The 20,443-nt window shown below is 40.0% G+C and overlaps 1 protein-coding gene across 4 annotated transcripts in view; it reads left to right on the forward strand.

Moving 5' to 3' along the window:
• Positions 1 to 1,567: 1,567 nt before the first annotated feature.
• Positions 1,568 to 20,443, forward strand: part of LOC307020533 (cyclin-Y-like) — a 29,854-nt gene continuing 10,978 nt past the window's right edge. Inside the window, exons 1-6 of one of the 4 annotated variants that reach the window (XM_079651950.1) lie at positions 1,568 to 1,850; positions 16,674 to 16,748; positions 18,822 to 18,839; positions 19,519 to 19,553; positions 20,043 to 20,137; positions 20,230 to 20,265. In XM_079651950.1, the coding sequence (XP_079508076.1) occupies positions 1,697 to 1,850; positions 16,674 to 16,748; positions 18,822 to 18,839; positions 19,519 to 19,553; positions 20,043 to 20,137; positions 20,230 to 20,265 (413 nt within the window). In that variant the 5' untranslated portion in view covers positions 1,568 to 1,696. Of the gene's footprint in view, positions 1,851 to 14,819; positions 14,970 to 16,673; positions 16,749 to 18,821; positions 18,840 to 19,518; positions 19,554 to 20,042; positions 20,138 to 20,229; positions 20,266 to 20,443 lie in introns of those variants that run through there. The other 3 variants (XM_079651952.1, XM_079651951.1, XM_079651953.1) reach the window with 3 other exon arrangements.

Below are 20,443 nucleotides of genomic sequence, written 5' to 3' on the forward strand. Positions count from 1 at the left end.
CTCGGACTTTAATACAGCTACACCATTGTTTGGTTGCGGCGCGTGCAACTCAAAGTCTGAGAGGGTGAGGAAGATGAAAACTGAACATCACTCCTTTCCTGTAAAATACAGGTCCAGCCCACACATATGCTCCATGGTGCCACAGGCATTGCCCTTACAACTACAATAAGCATGCAAATGTTAATCTACAGCTCCGGCGATCCACTAACACTGAAGTCTACACCTGCAGACAACTACTGTAGCGTCACCTTGGATACGAGTCCAAACAACTCACAGACACACAGGCCAGGGCGCTGAAAGGGCGCCCTTTGAGCATCAGATCTGACGACGCTGATTGGCTGAAATTATGTTTCGGCGGCATAGTTTACAGATAGCAACAGTCAGCTTGTTGGCTGCTGCTGCTCTGGCTGAGGGCTCCTTTCTACCGCCCGGACGAGAGAGGGTAATGATACACGCTGCGGCCAGGCAGGAAATATGTGACTTATCAGTAACTTTAGACATCGTAAAACAATTTTAAACGAGATATTTTTTGTAGATTATACGTTTTACTGATACCAACTATATAATATTTACCTTGTTCTTTAAAAAAAAAAAAATGTAAAAAAGAAATGTTAGAAATATATTTGTATTTATTTTTAATTTTGAATGACAATCAAACATGTGGGAAGAGGGGGGGCGGCGCCCCTAGCGCCCCTATGGGCCGGCCGCCACTTCATGCAAATGAATGAAAACAATATTATTTTGTTGCCCTTTAACTAAAAAACTGCTCATATTAGGATTTTTTGTGTTGATCCTATAAAAAAAACGAATAGAAAGGAAACACGAAAAGAGGAACCAGGATGTAAAAAAGGCGATATATATATATATTTTTTTTTACAGTAAATGTTAGATTAAAATGACTCCAAATTAAAAATTGGAAAAGCGGTTTTTCACGGTTTTCACGGTTTTGTGCAGTTTTTAAACAAACACATTGTAGATTAATAGAAATGTGTAAAACATGTGACAAATATTGATTTTTTTTATAGAAGAAAGAAATATAAATATGCAAACATAAAACAAGATGATGGCAAAGTATCCAAATTAAAGGTGGGGAATACATGTGATACAAATGCAACAAATCATGAAATCCTCTCTCCTCTTATCTCTTCTGCTCTGTCAGTTGTAACCACCCCTTTGAACCGGAACCGTTTCTGGGGATTTGCAGCCCTCGCTATCGGTCTATCACCCTGACAGCAGCCACAACACCGATCCTCACAGACACACACACACACACACACACACACACACACACACACACACACACACACACACACACACACACACACACACACACACACACACACACACACACACACACACACACACACACACACACACACACACACACACACACACACACACACACACACACACACACACACACACACACACACACACACATACACACAGATGCGTCTTCTTCCACGATGCCTGGGATAGATGTGGCAGGTCTGCGCCTCTCATGCATCAGATCCCCTCGGTGGAAGTGACATTTCCCCCCTCAGTGACAGCCTCTCTCACACACACACCGAGGTCCGCAGGGATCCATGGTCGCGGATGCACCCTGCACACTAACCAGGGATCTATGGTGACTGACCGGGCAATCGCTCCTCTCTCACCGGGAAGGATATTTGGGGGTGGATAAAGGGGGTTAAAGATGGGGAGCACGACCTCTTGCTGTGTGTCTGGCAGCCCAAAGCTCCGCAGAAATGCGCACTCCAGGCTGGAGTCCTACCACCAGGAGTCGGATCAGAGCCCGGAGGAGACGGGATGCAACCTGCAGCACATCAGCGACAGGGAAAACGTTGACGGTAAAAAACAAATATATATTCTGTGTTTGCATCCTGTCACCGGGCCAACATTCTGAGAAAAAGTAGAATTTCTGAGAAAAAGTAGAATTTCTGAGAAAAAGTAGAATTTCTGAGAAAAATGTCAAATTCTGAGAAAAAGTCAAAATACTTAGAAAAAAGTCACATGTGAGGGGAATATGACAGCATACAGGGAATACAGTTATGGGGGGCTGGATTTGGCATGGTGTGCAGACTGAGCCTAAAAGGAATCCTATACAACAATTGGAGGGATTATCATACTTTTACTATAGGAGATGGAAAAACAAACACAATCATACATCACTATTACATAATAGAGAGAGAGTAGCCTACTGCAAGTCCCAATGTAGGAATATCATTAGAGACTAAAGGAAACAACCAAGGAAATATTGTAGGGATTGCTATTGATGCTATATGTTTATATATGTACCATATATTGTTACTAATAATACAATGTCAAATATGGAAACATTCCTAACTCACCAAACTAAACAATAAATTGCTGAAGCTTATAAAATCCAGAGGACAAATAATTTGAGCTCCATAAAATGATAACAAAAAAAGTTCAATACACTGCTAAATCCCTATGGGACTATTAAATTAAATTATAACGAGCATATTATAACCTGGTGACATGCTAGAGGCAGCACATGACCTCCTCTGTGTGTATTGGGGAAATAGCTGCTGCCTCCGTTCACTCTTATCTCCTGTAATATTGATTGATTGGCAGAAACACAACAGCCGACAGCACAGCCAGGCACATGAAAGAGTCATGTGTGCGTTTTCACTCCCATGTGTCTTTACACAGCGAAATGGAGCTTCAGACAACATCCTGTTCATGAGGGCAAGCTCCTTTGTGCTTTTCTTTGTTTTCAGCCTGGCATGAAAGAAACAGCAACGATGGAGCGCAGCCCCCTCCATTGACACATGCTAATATGCATTACAATTGACCCATTCACACTGGAAAGTGTCTACTAAATGGGTTGCTTATTTTAAACCAATAGCCAACCGTTACATAGCCTACATGGATTTTCTTAGAAACTGTATAAGACCCTTGTTTTTACAGCAATTGTACAGAATCTTTCACAGGGCAGCATGATTCAAAAAGTTGTTTTGCATAGTGAACATTGTATTTTGTAACTATATCGGTATATTACTCAATGTTAGCTTTTCAGGCTGTACCATAAGAAATATGTCTCAGATGGTATTACCAGTTTGTGTCTCAATATGCAAACTTCTTACATTTCTTACACTTCTTACATAATGACATTTGCTGTTTTGAGTATATAAGTGTGTCCCATTGCAAAATATAGCATTATGAGTACCAGGATGTTGCAATTATAAAGGTCAAAAGTAAAGTGTTGAACGTTCGTCTCACACTCAACGACCGCCATCTTGGCTACATAGCGCATTCTCTGGAAAGCACAACCATGTACAAATAAAAGTTATACATGTGTTTTCTTTTCCCCTTTGAGTCATGTACACAATATACTCGTGTCAAAAAGAAGCCTCTGTTAATTTTGGGGTTATTGAGCAGTCTGTAATGATGTGGTTGCTGGCTAGCTAACTAGCTAACACTGAACGACCGTTGCTAACTAGCTAACAGCTAAACTCGTCCCTCTGAGAGCAAACAGCAGCCGTACGATTTGAGACACTATACTACACGGTGGAAATTCACACATTTTATAATTGTTGTTACGGTGCATGAAATGGCACTGTACTTAGGTAAGCATCCAAATTGAGACACAGGGAAGCAATGAGTGCAAGAATCCACTTTTTAAATTTAACTTATGATGATAATATAATCACCAGTAAAATGTCATGTATAACATCTTCTGATCTATATATGAGCATTGTGGCATTAAAACACACCTGCAGTCACGTGATGAGCTCTAAAAGCCTGTGTTTGAAGGCTGTGTGACAACGATTTCTTGTCAAGAACTTTGTTCAAATGGGAATGATGGGAACACTTTTGAACCGTCATTCCTTGAAGGCATGCTTTCTGTTGCTCATGACTGAAGACGTTTCAAAAAAGAAAGCGTTACAGAACATTTCAAACACTTCCTATTTTCAAACCTTCAAACAGCTGTCAAACCGCTCTATAAGGAGGGTGTGACTGTCAGGCTGTGTTGCGGTTTGTGATGTGTTAAAGCTAAATCTAGCTCAGCCACATCGCAGAACGTTTCATGCTTATGTATGGCATTTTGGGAAGGAAATAAACAATGAACTGCTAGTTGTTATGAGAAAAAAAGTGATTTTGACCCAGGGCTTGGCAATATGTCCATATTATATCAAAATGGCGATATTAGACTTGATATCGTCTTAGACTTTAAACATCATAATGGCATACATGTATTTTTATTAATGTATTGGCTGCAATGCAGTACAGAATTACACTTTTTTTTAACTCACCTGACTGTTATATTATTGGCATTTCCCACACAACTGATTATTATTTATCAAAAATATTTTAATTGTATGAACATCCAGTTGGAAGACATATTGACTAGTGATGTCATTTCCTCTTATAAACCTGAGGAGTGTATGCCACTTACATGCTGTACGCCAGTTCTTATGCTATTAACTGGAGTGCTTTGCTTTATGGCGTGTGTTTATATTGCTCCTGTATCCCTTGCATGGTGTTATATCGTTGGCAACATAGCATCGCAAACTCCATTCATTTCTTCTTCTCAAACATGTTTTGGATCATTACTTTAATGGGATGCATATATTCCCCGTATGTGCAGCCAGATGCTCTTTTAGCCGAGCAGAAAGAGTGACATGAGGTAGATTCGGAGACGCCCGACGATGATTGGCAGTCGACCAACGCTTCTTGTCGGGGATAAAGCCGCCCCGTGCTGAGAGGCTGTCTGTTTTGGTGGCGCAGTGATTGAAACCGGAGCGTGTCTAATGTGTTGGCTCTATTATGAGTTCACAGACTGTGTGACGGAGATTAGTGGGTTTCATTAGGATCTGCACCCATCAAAAAACGTCTTCACCCCCCCCCCCCCCACCCCAAAGAAAAGCCCGGAGAGGCAGCTGTGAGCCTGTGTCGCAGCAGATAGGAGAATCCACCAGGGACGAACCATTGCCACAAATGTACGCCTCAATTCAGAGTTTGACGCGCTGCTTTCAAAGACACCCTCTGCTCCTAATTGAATGGGCTTGCTCTTATGCTTTAGAAGGCTAGTAAAACCTATGTTGAAGAGCACAGTGATGCAGTACAATGAGATTCTTAGCTAATTAGGTGTATTCTCCTTGTACCTTAATTGTTTTATTCTGATTCAACCCATTTAATTGTAGCGAATTTCGTCCACAGATTGGTCGACCAGTATTATGTCCAACACAAAGGCAGGAGTAGGTCCTTACATGAGCGCAGAGTTGAATGGAGATGGTTTGAGTGACAAATTGTGTCTGAAGCTGGAATCTGTTTAAAAATATTTTGCAAATATAAAACTGATCTCCAACCACGCAGACATTCCTCAAATAAAAAAGATATCCCAATTCAAAATGCTGACAAAATAGTTTAAAAAAGGACCCTCGAGCTCATCTTGATCCAATATGTTTGATAGACTTTCCCCCTAGTATCTCCTGAGTTAAAATGTGTATTTTAACTTTATTATTAAGTATGACAATTTATTCTTTCCAACCATTGATTGTTTATCAACATTTTTGGGCGTCTTTGCTACTAGCTAGAAAAAAATACTTTTTTAAAATGTCTTTCTTTTTTTTGTCAATTTATTGAACATGTCAGAAACAAAACATACAACAATAATAATGATAACAGATATATTTTTTTCATAATAATAATTATAACAAACAGAAGAAAAAAACGTTCAAGGTTCAACTTAATGTTTCTGAACGTGTCTCTGACTAGCTTTTTTTCTAAGTTCACTTCATAAACAACCTGTATAAGTGCATAGGCCGAATTCAAACGTGTCACAGTTTCTGCTTGGAAACCGTGGGTCCCTTTACGGTGTAATACTCTTTACCCCAAATCTGTTACATTTCTCTTGCACCTAAACTGTACAGAACTGTGGAGGTGTGTGGCGCAATTGATAGAGCCTTGGTGTTGGGACCAGGGTTTCACAGGTTCAAACCCTACTGCAGTCAGCATGTCGTTGTTTCCCTGAGACACTTCACCCCAAATTGCTCCTGTGGGGATTGCCCACAGTATTGAGGATGTAAGTTGCTTTGGATAAAAAGTGTCTAACATGTAATGTAATAATATGTAATGAATAAGTCACAGTTTGCCTATACAGGGATGTGATAAAAACCAGGAGGAAACTATAGGAATTTGAAAGTCTTGTGCAGAGGCTAAAGGTCCTGTGAGGATGTGCAGGATAAGTGCTGCCTCAGGTTTGATCACAGTCTCAAAGCTGCTTAGTAGAGAATAATTATTTCTTTTTTGGACAAGCTGTCTCTCATAAAAAGGATTAAAGGGATCAAGGAGTCCTGGGAAACCTGGAAAGATTGGAGTAAGGAATATTATGTCGCTATTGGACTCCTAAATGAGCTCCGAGCACCCTCTGTTCTTAAGAGCAGATAATCCCCTTCACTACGTAGCACCATCTTTTCCCTTGGGCTGTGAATCTAAACCGCTCAATAGAGTTTCAGAAGAGCTTCGTTTGGGGGAATTTTGCTGCTCTACTTGGATCTCATATTTTCACAGCGAGGTGATTTTGGAGAGAGCATTGGTTAAAATCTTAGAGTTAAGCATTCGGTTTCACATGCCACCATATTGGTCACATGTTGTCTTGGACAATATACTATAACAATGCTACAAATATAGGAGAAGTGTGTTGATGGAGATTGAGTGATTCCACAGTAAAAAAAAAGGCCGCTTTTCTGTGCAATCAGTTTGTTTAAAGATACGATCTGAACCAAATGGCGACCCCACCATCAAAATTATATCACAAGATTAGAAACTGATGAAGTCTTTAAATAGTCTCGCATTACTGCAACTATATTGAGTTTACATGTTTTGCTGGTGATGCATTAAGAGGTTACCTTTCTGTCAATGCTGCTAATTATATTAATTTAAAGATTCAGTCTAACTTTTAAACATTTACACAGTTTTCCCATGGTTTAAAACTAAGGGTAAAAAACTGAATATAGCCGTTAATGTTGAAAAGAGACATAGAGGGGCAGCAACACAACTGCTCACCCCAGAGGTGCAAAGATGGATGGAGGGAAAGAGAGAGGGACACGGACATCATATGATGTGTTTCCTTTGACAAAGCTCACTGTGTTTGTCTCTGAAGACGACTGTTGTCTCTGTGAGGCACCATGCATCAGCTGATGCTCTTATATTTAGGTACAGTGTGTGGAGCGGTGGAAGGATACAGGCCTAATCACAATGTTTCAAAGCAAAGGACTGGACTCAGCGTTGTCAAACTTCAGAACAGAATATGCAATTTGCCGACACTAATGGACTTTTAATCAAAACAAACACAGTTGGGATTTGATTACTTCTTAAAGTACAGTAGCCTTTGTTCGTGGGAGTTTTTTTCAACCACCATTTGCAAAGCAGCTTCTTCTATAGATTTCATTGTTCTGGGTCAGGAGTTTTTTAACAAAAAGAGAATTATACAAAGAGGCCGGCTCTTATTCAAAACAAACTGTTAAAAACACTAAAAAATACAGTTCTCAGTCGCCAGTTGACTGTCACTAACTTCCCTGAATACGAGACGTCTGATGACTACAATCCTTCATCTGGTTAAAATATATTGAATGCCCAAAATCTAGAAAGTGCATTGTAGAAATCTGGCAAGCCAGTATATGATATCTTTACTTGGTACATTTGATCTAGCAACAGCCCAAAACTATAGAATCTAGAAAAAAAATGAAAAGGGGCAAACGTAGGCAAACATAAAAAACAAATTGGACATACCAGAAAACTGCAGCAACTGGCAAAAGTTTTTTCTTGAGAATAATGTATACCTGCACTGATGTCTAAAAGGGAGCAAGTGTGTGCACAGGTGACTGATAGGGGGATGGTTTAGGGATGAACACACATGGGACTACTGGGCGGCAGGCGAGGAATAGAATGGGTTGAAATGACATTAATATCATAAGGAGCTGAAATATTTTATGGGACAAAGAATATCAAGAATATTCAAATACGCTAGTCAGAGGAGAACAACGGGGACTAAGATTCTGTATTATATAAACTATTAAACACACACACACATCTACAAGTCATTTCCCCTCAGTGAGGTCATACTGCACATTAACCCGGCCCCGCCTCCATTTAAAAAAATCAACTGATCGGCACAACAAACAACATGTTTGATCCTTTTTCATCAAGATCACAGCATGATGTCACATGCATGGTGAAGGCAAGCTGTGTCAGAAAGTGAGAAACGCAAAGTATTTTATTTCACATGCCAGGTATGCCATAAAGCACCTAAAAGGCATTCAAAAAGATGAATACACGTTGAAGATTTGATCCCCTGACGTGCTGTCCTACTTTCTCCTTACGATACACGTATTGTTCCTAAAAGAATCCAGCCTTAAATTAACTTGAAAACCGAATGTGGACTCATCGAAAAAGCTGTTTCTAACAGTGTGGTTTCTTCGCCATGCATGACAGCATTTTGAACGTTTTGTCCAAGGGGGAATAAGGTAATGTAACACCGTTTTGCTGAATTAGCAACATGCGTTTCATTATGTCCACTATAGAAGACACATTTCTGCTTTTACAGCAGCAGTATGTGTTTCACCAGGGGCTCCACTGCTGTGCTCACCATGGAGATGAAGGAGAAACATCTCTATTAAAGGTTAAAGCTGGAGAGAAAACCCAATCAATGGCCGGTATCCAGAAAGTCTTTCTTCTCCCTCGTTGTTGGTGATGGATTATTCCTTTCAGGGTCAGGGTATTGACAGAAGAGGGTCCTTGTTTGAGTTATTGACTATTAATGAGAGAGTAATTTACTCCCCAGTCCGCGCCAAGACCCCCTCATCTCACTAATTATCACTTGAGAAAGGCACGTCGGCTTTGAGCTGTCGAGGCAGAACACACTTAGAGAGACACTTAAAAGACAATCTGATGTACCTTAATAACGACAAGATGTTACAGGAGAATGTCAGTTCTGTTGTGATTATAAAAACCAATGAAATAGGTTGTATGTGTGGCACTGTTAGCGGGGCCTGGGACTTAAAAAGGACATCAAATGCTCATATTCAGGTTTTTCAGTATTTTATTTTTGTCATACTGCCTGTGCAGCACCTCTTTTCACCCTCTGTCTGAAACCAGAGCCCAGTCTGCTCTGATTGGTTAGCTGGCCAGCTCTGCTGTGATTGGTCAACAGCTTAGAGATGTCCCGCCCCTTAGCCTATCACGTACAATGTGTTGGAGCGCTAGCCAATAGAAGCCTGAGTGTTACGTAGTGATGTTACTATGTTCTGGATGTAAACAAAGGAGTGTGTGGGGGAAACACTTCCTCTGGAGGGGACACAGCAATGTTATCCTTTGCAGACCATTGACATGCATTCAATAGTCAATACTGTACATTACTATCATATTTAGTTCTAGTATTAGGTGAAATGGTCACGGTATAAGAGGTGTATAATGATCCGTGCTTTCCCAGGAACCCCCTCTCCATCTCCCAGTAATTTTAGGCCATTTGAATGTGTGTGCAGGTTACTTCTGTTCAAGCTGGGTCATTGCCCAGGATCGATGTGTGTGTGTGTGTGTGTGTGTGTGTGTGTGTGTGTGTGTGTGTGTGTGTGTGTGTGTGTCTGTCTGTGTCTGTGTGTGTATATGTGTGTGTGTGTGTGTGTGTGTGTGTGTGTGTGTGTGTGTGTGTGTGTGTGTGTGTGTGTGTGTGTGTGTGTGTGTGTGTGTGTGTGTGTGTGTGTGTGTGTGTGTGTGTGTGTGGTGGGTGGGTGGGTGGGTGGGTGGGTGTTAGGATAACATCCTCCTGTTGTTTGACGGGTTACATGATAATGAAGAAGAAACCAAATGTGCAACACTGGCAGAAGGGCTTAACATCCCACCAGAATGTAATCACTAATCTGTAATTGACCTAAATGTATTATTTTCGCAATATTTAATACATAATTTTGTTGGATTCTGCAGAGCTCATTAGATTAGTCTACAATTAGCTGCAATTGTATGGGTCCTTTTGTGATAATCAGGAAAGCATATCAGAAGTCAAACAGGCTTCATAGCAATACATTCATCATTTCAGTTGTCTCAGTCAAATGAATAATGAGATGAATAATGAGTGAACAGAGAACATGTTCAGGGTTCATGCACCACAGACTCTAATGACAACTCTGGGATCACTGCGCGCATCGAACACGCAAATCAAACTGTTTTCAGAGGCGGGGCAGGGCTTGAGGCGGGAAAAACCCAATTAATTAAATGTACGACTATCATACACAAAAATATATTTTCGTGTGAAAAAAGTCTATGCACTGATCATATTTTTGAGAAATGTGCTTTCTTACCAGGAGTAAGGTTAGCTTGAAGTCGCAAACATTAAACCAGGCGGTATCTTCTGCTTCTAAAATTGGAACGTGAATATAAAAGTGCACGTGGAGGCGTTTGGCGCAGTGGGTTGTGCGTTGGTGTTCGGATCAGGGGAGCACAGTATTGAGTATGTAAATCGCTTTGGGTAAAAGCTTTTAACATGTAATGTAATTGAACCTCATTCTTTGTAATATCAAACAGGGCGACTATCAGTTTCAAATACTATAGACAGGTTGATGAGAAAATGACCTCTGAGATGTATTACCTTAGAAAACTTGTTCCTGAGAAGTGTATAGTCTCAATCTCTAGTTTCAATACAACATTATGTGAATTGTATATGTTATGGTCCAATTTAGGGTAAAATAGGTGTTTTAGCAGAGTCTACCTTACAACTTCAACCCTTTCAACCCGGTGTGTTTTTTAGTTCATGTAAGTAAATGATGACATTTTGGTTGACTTAAAAGATCTTATTTAGGGTTTGGTTGTGCACAAAAGTAAACAAAAGTGTTAAGCCAATACTGTGCTGTAACCTGAGCCAATAGAAAGATAACAGGAATTGCTTTCAGTCATGTAATTAAATAAATGTAAACTAAGTTACTGAAACACATTGTTTTTACAAATACCAACAATTATTAAGAAATAATTAAAAAAAAATGTTTGTCTGCATAAATAATGTATTTATTACCCAAAACCACATTTAGGTTAATGGTAAAGTAGTAACTAAACTTGTAACTAAGTAATTGACACACATGGCAGATTTAGTCAAATCAAGTCAAATTTGAAATAGGTATTGGACTTGTTCTTTACAATGTCAGTTCCAACTTCATATCCTGAAAATCTAACAAAGCCCTTAAAGACGTCTGATGGTCAGATCAGAAGAATTGGATAAAAAAGGACAGGACTGAAGTCTCCTCGAAACAGAGCAGATTGAGGTTACAGATCACAGTGTGGCTGAGACTGCCACATTCAAGGAGAGAGATACTGACGCAGCGAGATGTTTAAAATGACCGACACTGCAAAATCCATCACTAGTCCATCACCTGGTCCTTTCTAATCATAACGATTTTTTTAAATTGAAAGTACAAATTGTATAATGTTGGGAAAATACTGAATGCACTCTTCCAATATCAGAGTAACATGCTAACAAAGGTATCCCAACTGTAGCTGTGTTCATGACAGGATGTGTGATTACCTAAGACCCGGTATTCCTCCATCTTGTGACTGTGTAACTCCCTCTCTTGGATATCAGCATGTGAAGGACACTGTTCAGGAACTAGTTGATGCTCTGTATGTGATGACTCCTTCCATTCTGGAGAGGATCACAGATACATGGATCCTGAGATTGAAGCTCAAGCCGGGGACCAGTGAGATTTTCCTAACATATAAACACCAAAGTGCAGTTGAGTATTGTGTTGTTAGGAGCAGGGTGTGTTCTTGATTCATTATGCAGCAGCAGTAAGGCAGACAGGTGATAGGTTAGCCGAGCTTCTCCTCTTTCACTGTGCAGATGCTGATCGCGAGTCTTCGTTAAAGTTTACTCGGTGCTGAATATCACATATCAACACTCGACACCCGCTGCCGTGCACTCTGGGAATTCCACTAAGTAGGCCTAGATTTGCATGTTTACAAGATCTGCATGATAAGTCTGTTGCTTTTCAAGAGTTAGAACATGTTGATGTTTTAAAATGTTTCAAGTAATTGACGTCTTTTGTTGGAAAAATCGGTATAGCCTAACTTTCCAAGGATGTTCTAAATTCTGGTGTGGGGCTCTTATTTAATTTTCCTTGATTTAATACTTCGCCCTGACCGACTAAGAGACGGTGGCATTAAAGGTCCCATGTCATGCTTTTCTGGTTATTACCCGTCCCCTTGTGTGTTATGAAGGTTTTTCTGAATGTAAACGGTCTGCAGAGTCACAAACCCTCAAAGTACACCCTGTAGTGAGTAAAACTCTAACACAGAGAAGACCTGTCTATGCTGCCCCAGAACGCCTCGTCGGACATTTCTCTTTATCCATTTGTTTCTTCCGGGAACCACATGACGTCATGTGGTTCCCGGAACCAAAATGGACCAATCCGCGGAGCTCCTCACACACCAGGACCTTTAGCGTACATTTTCAACTAACAGGGAGTCCCATTGACTTGCATAGAGCTCCCTGGTTGGTAACAGACGAGTTGGGATGGTGGAGAAATGCTCTCCTCAGACGCATTCTCACAGCGTTACAAACCTTTTTCTTTCTCAATATCAAGCCACACTTATTGTTTTTACTTCGGCTGTGAGTGTTTGTGTGTGCTCAGGATGAGTTTCGCGCTGTCTCGCTGTATCGCCGACCCAGAAACCACACCAGTAAGTCAGCTCGCTGAGCAGCGAGCCTCGCAACGTCCCGACCAATCAGAGCACACTGGGCTCACAGGGAGGGGGGCGGCAGGAGCTCCAACAAGCCGTTTAGGACAGAGAGTGAATGCACATACTATACAGAGATGCTGTGTGAGAAACCAATGTGAGTTTGGAACATTGAACAATGTAAATCTATTCTAGTAGACCTCAACAACGGAATTATGATCAGTAGAAATGGCCAAGACATGGGACCTTTAACATACTTGTGAAGCACTTAAAAAATATGTAAATAGTGCATACAATTATATTTTATCCATAATTCTTAATATAGGATAAGGATATTGGCCATAACTGATAAATATATATTTTGTAGGGTTTATTTTTTGTATTTTTTTCTCCAATATCAGCTACATTTTTGCCCTTTGACCCCCTTAATTTCTGCTCCGTGTGACTGGAAGCCTTGACCCCTGTTTGACACATGCACATATTCAACACCTTAGTGGCATCTCTCAGAAATGAGTACAGTGACAGGAAGTGTCTCTTTATGTTACCTGGACATACACATTCCTTGCCGTGTGTAAAGGAAACCTGAAACATAAGACCAGAATACTTTATTGCTCAGTCACTTTGTTTATTCTCTCACACACTGGACTCCAGCTCAGCTTCTGTTTAAGCTCTAATATGTGGACGTGTTGAAATGAGCCGGACTGCTGTTGCATAAAGACTAATCCGGGCTCAGTCCATTCAGCCTGGTGTGTTTACAGAGCAGACCGTGTTCATCCTGCAGAGGGTTAGCTGCTGGGGGCTAAGTGGCACTTGGGTTTAAATTAGTTGAGTAAATACACAAAGAATCAACAATAATCTATCATATGTTAATAAGGTGTTGTCTTATTCAACATTTAGTTTGGGCCTTTTTTTACAAGCCTTCAGTGACAATAAGCTTCAAATCTATTCATCACACCCATTTTTCAATTAGCTCTGTTCTTAATTGGCTAAATGAACGTCTTATAGGACTATAGGGTACCCAAAGATATTCCCAATCTAGGTATACATATGTTTCTATCACTCCTATACACGTAGAAGCAAATATATTGACATGTCAAATCCCTTTTTTGTAATTTAAACAAGCAGCTAAATGTATTTTATTGGTATACTGAAACTAGCAGAACAAAGTAGACTTTACATTACATCCATTACAAATGATCATATCCACTCAGATTCATATTTCCACTTATAAAATGATTCTGCTGTCTGTCAGACATAAGTGTTTGAAAGCAAGACTACCCTTGAACTTAAGATACCTTTTCAAAGTTAGTAAATTTAAGAAACAAGCAATTTTGCAAATAAATGAAATACAAGGGGCGTGTGGGGCAGTGTTGGTGTTCGGATCAGGGAGGCACAGGTTCAAACCCCACTGCAGTCAGCATGTCGTTGTGTCCCTGAGACACTTCACCCCAAATTGCTCCTGTGGGGATTGTCCACAGTACTGAGTATGTAAGTCTCTTTGGATAAAAGTGTCTAACAAGTAACTTGTAATGTAATGTAATACAAAATGAGCCCTAAAGGTCATGCTACACGTTGTTGCCAGGTGGTCTGTGGGCTAGAAAGAGAAGCTTGTTTTAAAGCACACTTCTGTTAGCTAACCCCAAACACAGTCCTCTCCAGCAGCTGCTGTCACCGAGACGGAAGACTCTCTCCAAGCTTCTGCATTGTAATCAAATATCCTGGATCTTAATCTGGGTCTGTTACAGTCATAGGGTAGGAGTCAGAACACTTGGCACTCGCACTGCATGCCGAGCATTTTTTAATGATGATTTCACAGAAAGCAAGCACTTATCTCACTGGATGCACCGCATTGATGGATTTCAGTTCTCAAAACACAGAGTTGATGGGAATAGATACAAAGGCTTGATCACGGTGGAAATAAAAGGTCACCTATTTTGCAAAATTCCCTTTTTTATGTCTTTTTTACATAAATGTGTGTCATGTGTGTAAGGAGACTCACAAAGTGTCCGTAACTAAAACCCTCTATTTTCCTCCAAACCCACATCTCTAAAAACGGGGGAACAACGGAGCTGATCCAGATTTGCTGCGGCCATGACGATATCACTAAAATGTGGGCCGGCTTTACGCCCACGGCCCGATCAGAAACAATGCAACGTGTTTTGGACGTAATATGGTCTTTGTTTACATTAGCATGCATCGCTAACACTCAGAGCTAACATACTGGAAGAGAGTAGGCCTGTGTGTGAAGAAGCAGGATATAAAAAGGAACTCACCTTGTGGTAAGAGAAAAAGCATTTGAGCTCCATGCTGTTTCAGAAATAATCCTTAATCACGGCAACATTTAGCTGAGAATCTGGGTAGAATTCTCCTGCCTGAGCTCTCCTCTCTTCACAGAGGAGAGAATGGGTGATCTGTTTGGTATTTTGAGCAAAACACTTCATACACATGTTTTTAATATCCGAGACCTATACTATATGCCTAAACATAGCATAATAGGAGACCTTTAAAGTGCGCTTCATTTCTTGCAAACTAGCATGTTTTGTTTTATAGGAGAGCTAGCTGTGACACATGAGGTCTGCTGTCTGTCTTATCAAAGTAACATCTGTATCTACAAGCTAACGAGGCAAGCGTTGTGGCCTGTGTGATGACAGCTACTGGTTTGAGTCCACTGTGTTTTATGGGATGTGCACAGACAGTCTGTGGCCCTCAGGCCCTCAGGCCCTCAGGCCATGATGCAGTGCAGATTAGCTTTGGATGGGAACATGAATCATGCCTGCGTGTGTTTGTGAGTGGAGCAAATCATTAGCATACAGCTCTATAAGGACTGCAAACACATGGAACAATAGTATCTGAAGAGAAACCTACAAAAACATATTAAGAGATTTGTCTTAGTCTATTCTTATACATGACATGAATTAATTATGAACTAAGAGTCTGCAAGCAGGCTAGCAGCTCTGTGAAGTGTACTAGCTTTGAGCTAAATGCTAGCATGCTTACTTGCTTATTTTAAGCAGGTATTTTAGCATCTTCATTTACAACACAGTCTCACGGCATTTCGTGTTATAGTCACGAAATTAATCTATTGATTCGTGTTCACCACCACGATTTCGCCATTTTCTTCGTGTCACACAGAACGATTTTAAAAGCGATGTAAATAATAACAATTTAGAAGGAAAAAAATATGACAAAAAATACAGATTTCAGTATTCTGAGGCTCTGAGCTCCATTTCTTTTCCTCGCGGATGGCAAAAATACTCCGACATTATACAATTTAAAATAAAAGGGTTAGGCTTTGGGTAAGATATTGAGTAAGAAAATGTTTTTATGAACCACACAGCTTCTGGTCTTCCAAGACCCGACCGGACAAAAAGACGTGAAACATACCACCAATAGAAATACATTGCTTTTTAAATCGTTCTTTGTGACACGAAAAAAATTCGAAAATTGTGTTGGTGAACACGAATCAATAGATTACATAAATGTTGTGACTATAACATGAAATGCCGTGAGACTGGGTTGTCATTTAACATGTTACCATGCCAACCTTTGCTATAAAGCACTATAGCTCTGCTAGGTTGTACTTAAGAACAGTCGAGCTTTGAGCTACATTCTAGCATACTAATAATGATAATGCTAACATGCAGATGTTTTGCATGCATTTCACAGTCAATGTTTAGCCTGTTAGCATGCTAACATTTTACTCGTAAATGCCATTATACATTTGTATATCTATCGAAGTTACCTATATTTTAACATATGCGTTAGTTTATTTCCCATATTCAAATGTTGTTCAATTTTAAAATACATTTGAGCATTGTTACATGGAGGCTAGGATCCAAAAGTGTCGCTGCCTCTGGAAATGTCAATCAAAGGATGTTATTTCTTAGTTTTTCCATAACCTGCTAGCATGTACCATTTTTTTATGGCAGCGATTGTACGTTTTGAGATATTGAAAGTGACACAAATGCTTTGTGTTTTGACAGAGATGAATATGGATTACAATCCAGCGGACCATCCGCGGGCCAGCACCATATTCCTCAGCAAATCCCAGAACGATGGTGAGTAACTCTTCTTCATTTGACTGATTTAACTGTTTTAAAATGTTCTTTTAATGCAATCTATATGTAATCTCAGTGTCACCAAACAAATATGTCTGAGTAAAACACATGTGCCTTCGTTTGACATGTATCATTTACACAGAAGACACTTGATCATGAAATAAAATCAGGGAAACGCGGCTCTTGAAAAATACTATTTCCCTTTCCACTGTATCTGTAGGAGCTCTGATCCCAGACTAGTTTCTTTGTGGCCGGCTGATGCCTGGTAATTTATGCCGTTGCCCAGAGGCATCCGACTGAGAGCCTCAGCATCCTGTGGGGGTTTCAGTCATGCTGTAACAGAGCAAGAAATCAAATGTATTTCAGAGCCGCAAACATCACAGCATGAGATCATCTTTTTCCATGGCGGACCACAGCAAGACAATACAAGCTTTGTGATGAAGACAGCAACTGATAAATATACTGTAATCCTCAATGTCCGACCGATATTAGATTCTGTGATGCATCAGATTTGATATTCAATCTCTCTCTGCCCATATAGAGAATATGTTGACCATGTGATGAGTATTCGGCCAGCTGCATGTGAGGAAGGAATGAAAAAGCATTTGGTTGTTTATCAGTTGCTTGTTGTTTTTTGCAATATTTAGTCTTCAGGGAAAAGAGTCACATGTTTGTGATCCACCCTCCCTCTTCCTGGTAGATTTAAAGGATAAAGCTGACATCATTTTAGCCTTTGATTTATTTCAACAAATCCCCTCCCAAGAGACCAAACGAGCAGAAAATCAACCCTACAGCGTGTATTAACCACATGGTGTGCCATTGTGGTTCAAACACATGGGTCTCCCATCTGAGTAAAAACTATTTTCATGTTGTTTTAAAGCTAACATTTAACACTACTCTCTCTCTCTTTCATTTACTGGGTTTCTAACATTTTAGTTTTGTGAGCATTTGACTCAGGCAACGGGAAAGCTCTCCAATAGATCAGGGATAAACATAATTTTGTGTAGCAGAGATGTTTTTGTCTTTCCTCTTTTTTTGTTATTATTTGTATTATTCAAATGTGTATTAGGAACACAGATCATGAACAGCATTCAACATAACATGCTTTCAACTTTATCTGTTTGCAAAAGATTAAAATAGTATTAATCTGTCCATAAAGAGAATAAGGTCATTTTAGCATCCAAATGGCTAAACATGAAACTTGAAATATTGTAATCTTGTGACCTTTTAAGGAGCCCTGACTTCCTGGATGCAAACCACTGCGTTACTTTATTTCACTTGAAAAAAGAGCACTAAAGAAGAGAGAGAACTATTAAAAAAATACAATGTTAGGTAAACGGGTCTCATTCATTGGTAAAAGGTAATTGAATAAGTTGTAATTCTGAAGTCTTCTTTCATCAGGGGGCGAAACCAGCTGCCATGTCTGACCATTTGTGTCTGTGTGTAGAATCCCTCCGTACTGCACAGATGGCAAAAGTACACACATCCTTTACTCAAGTAGAAGTACAGATACTCGTGTTTATAAATACTCTGGTAAAAGTAGAAGTACTGACTAAACTTCTTTACTCAAGTCAAAGTAAAGAGGCTTTGAAATGTACTTCAGTAAAAAGTACCCATAACTAGCAGCTGTTTTAAAGAGTACCTGACCTCCCTTTATATTAATAATAATTAATAACACACACACACACACACGCACACACACACACACACACACACACACACACACACACACACACACACACACACACACACACACACACACACACACACACACACACACGCAAATACAACCATATCTGGATTATTATTTATTAGTTAGTTTTAAAGATTACCTGACCTCCTTTTATATTAATAATAATTCATAACACACACACACACACACACACACACACACACACACACACACACACACACACACACACACACACACACACACACACACACACACACACACACACACACACACACACACACACACACACACACACACACACACACACACACACACACACACACACACATATTTGATGTATCCTGGTGTCACAGAAAGGTCTTTGGTTCCTCTTGTTTCAGAGGTGCCTTGCAGGAACGGTGAGTGTGGCGTTGTCTCCCTCTAGTGGTGTAAACTGCACTCTTCTCTCTGTTGAAGCTCTGATCTTTCTGCTTATCTGACGTGTGATTGAACTGTTGCCTCTCAACACTTACAGCTTTCGTTCTTTACAATAACATACTGTAGACGTGTGCTAACTCCTTTCTTCTTGCTTTTTTTGATAACAGTGTGTGTTGCTGATTTAGCCCTCCTGTTGTGTTCGGGTCAAATCTGACCGATTTACTACTTTCATCAATCATAACTTTTTTGTTTTACATTCGATTGCATTAAGTCTTTATGATATCTTTCACAGTAGATATTTGAACATATAAAATGGCTGATCACCACTTTCATTGAATTTTGGATGATTTAGTCAACTTTGTAACACCCATGGTGTTCCCGGTCACACACACACACACACACACACACACACACACACACACACACACACACACAGTCACACAGTCACACAGTCACACAGTCACACACACACACACACACACACACACACACACACACACACACACACACACACACACACACACACACACACAGAACAATTTGATACACCAAAGTAAGGGGGGGGGGGAACAAAGTCAATAGGAGGGTTAAACTTGCTGCGTTTGTCTTTATTGTAAAGAAGTAATGACATTTATTAATAAAGCTATCTCTCTCTTGTAGTGCAAGATAAACGGAAGAGCCTCTTCATCAATAATGTAAGTACATTATTTACATTTCTCGCCACAAAGCTGAGCCATTTTATTGTTATAACTCCAATTTCGACAGATTTATGTTTTGCTTTTCATAAAAAATCACTTTGTTTTAGATGGTGTTTTGATTAAATGCTGTATTCAAAGTAATCTGAATAAATGCAGACCATCACAATCTCAGGTCGCATGTCGCTGATTCATATTCGCCCTGTGCACAACACCCTGGCATGCTTAATGTGGGTCAGCCAAAAACATGTACACTTTAATAACAGTCACTGTGTGTGTGTGTGTGTGTGTGTGTGTGTGTGTGTGTGTGTGTGTGTGTGTGTGTGTGTGTGTGTGTGTGTGTGTGTGTGTGTGTGTGTGTGTGTGTGTGTGTGTGTGTGTGTGTGTGTGTGTGTGTGTGTGTGTGTGTGTGTGTGTGTGTGTGTGTGTGTGTGTGTGTGTGTGTGTGTGTGTGTGTGTGTGTGTGTGTGTGTGTGTGTGCGTGTGTAGCATGGAACATCGAAGCGGAAATACAGCTCCTGCTCCACCATCTTCCTCGATGACAACACAGTCAGCCAGCCCAACCTCAAATACACCATCAAATGGTACCAACATGAAGGAATAAATACATATTTTAAGATCTCAAGAAACATATTTATTATAACATATTAACACATGTATTGGTTTCCCTTTACAGTGTAGCAGTGGCGATCTACTACCATATAAAAAACAGGTAGGGATTCTCGGTTTTTTTCAGCAGTTTGAGTGTAAACTGTATGAAAAAGAGAATCATGCTCATTATTGCATATGCAGAGTTTATTTGTATGTATTTTTCAAAGATATCAAAAGCAAATTGCTCCTTTCACAACAATATGTGATATGTGTCCCAATACATGTGACACAGTCTTGAT

The sequence above is a fragment of the Notothenia rossii genome, assembly GCF_949606895.1.
Source record: "Notothenia rossii genome assembly, chromosome: 9".
NCBI classification, from domain to species: domain Eukaryota; kingdom Metazoa; phylum Chordata; class Actinopteri; order Perciformes; family Nototheniidae; genus Notothenia; species Notothenia rossii.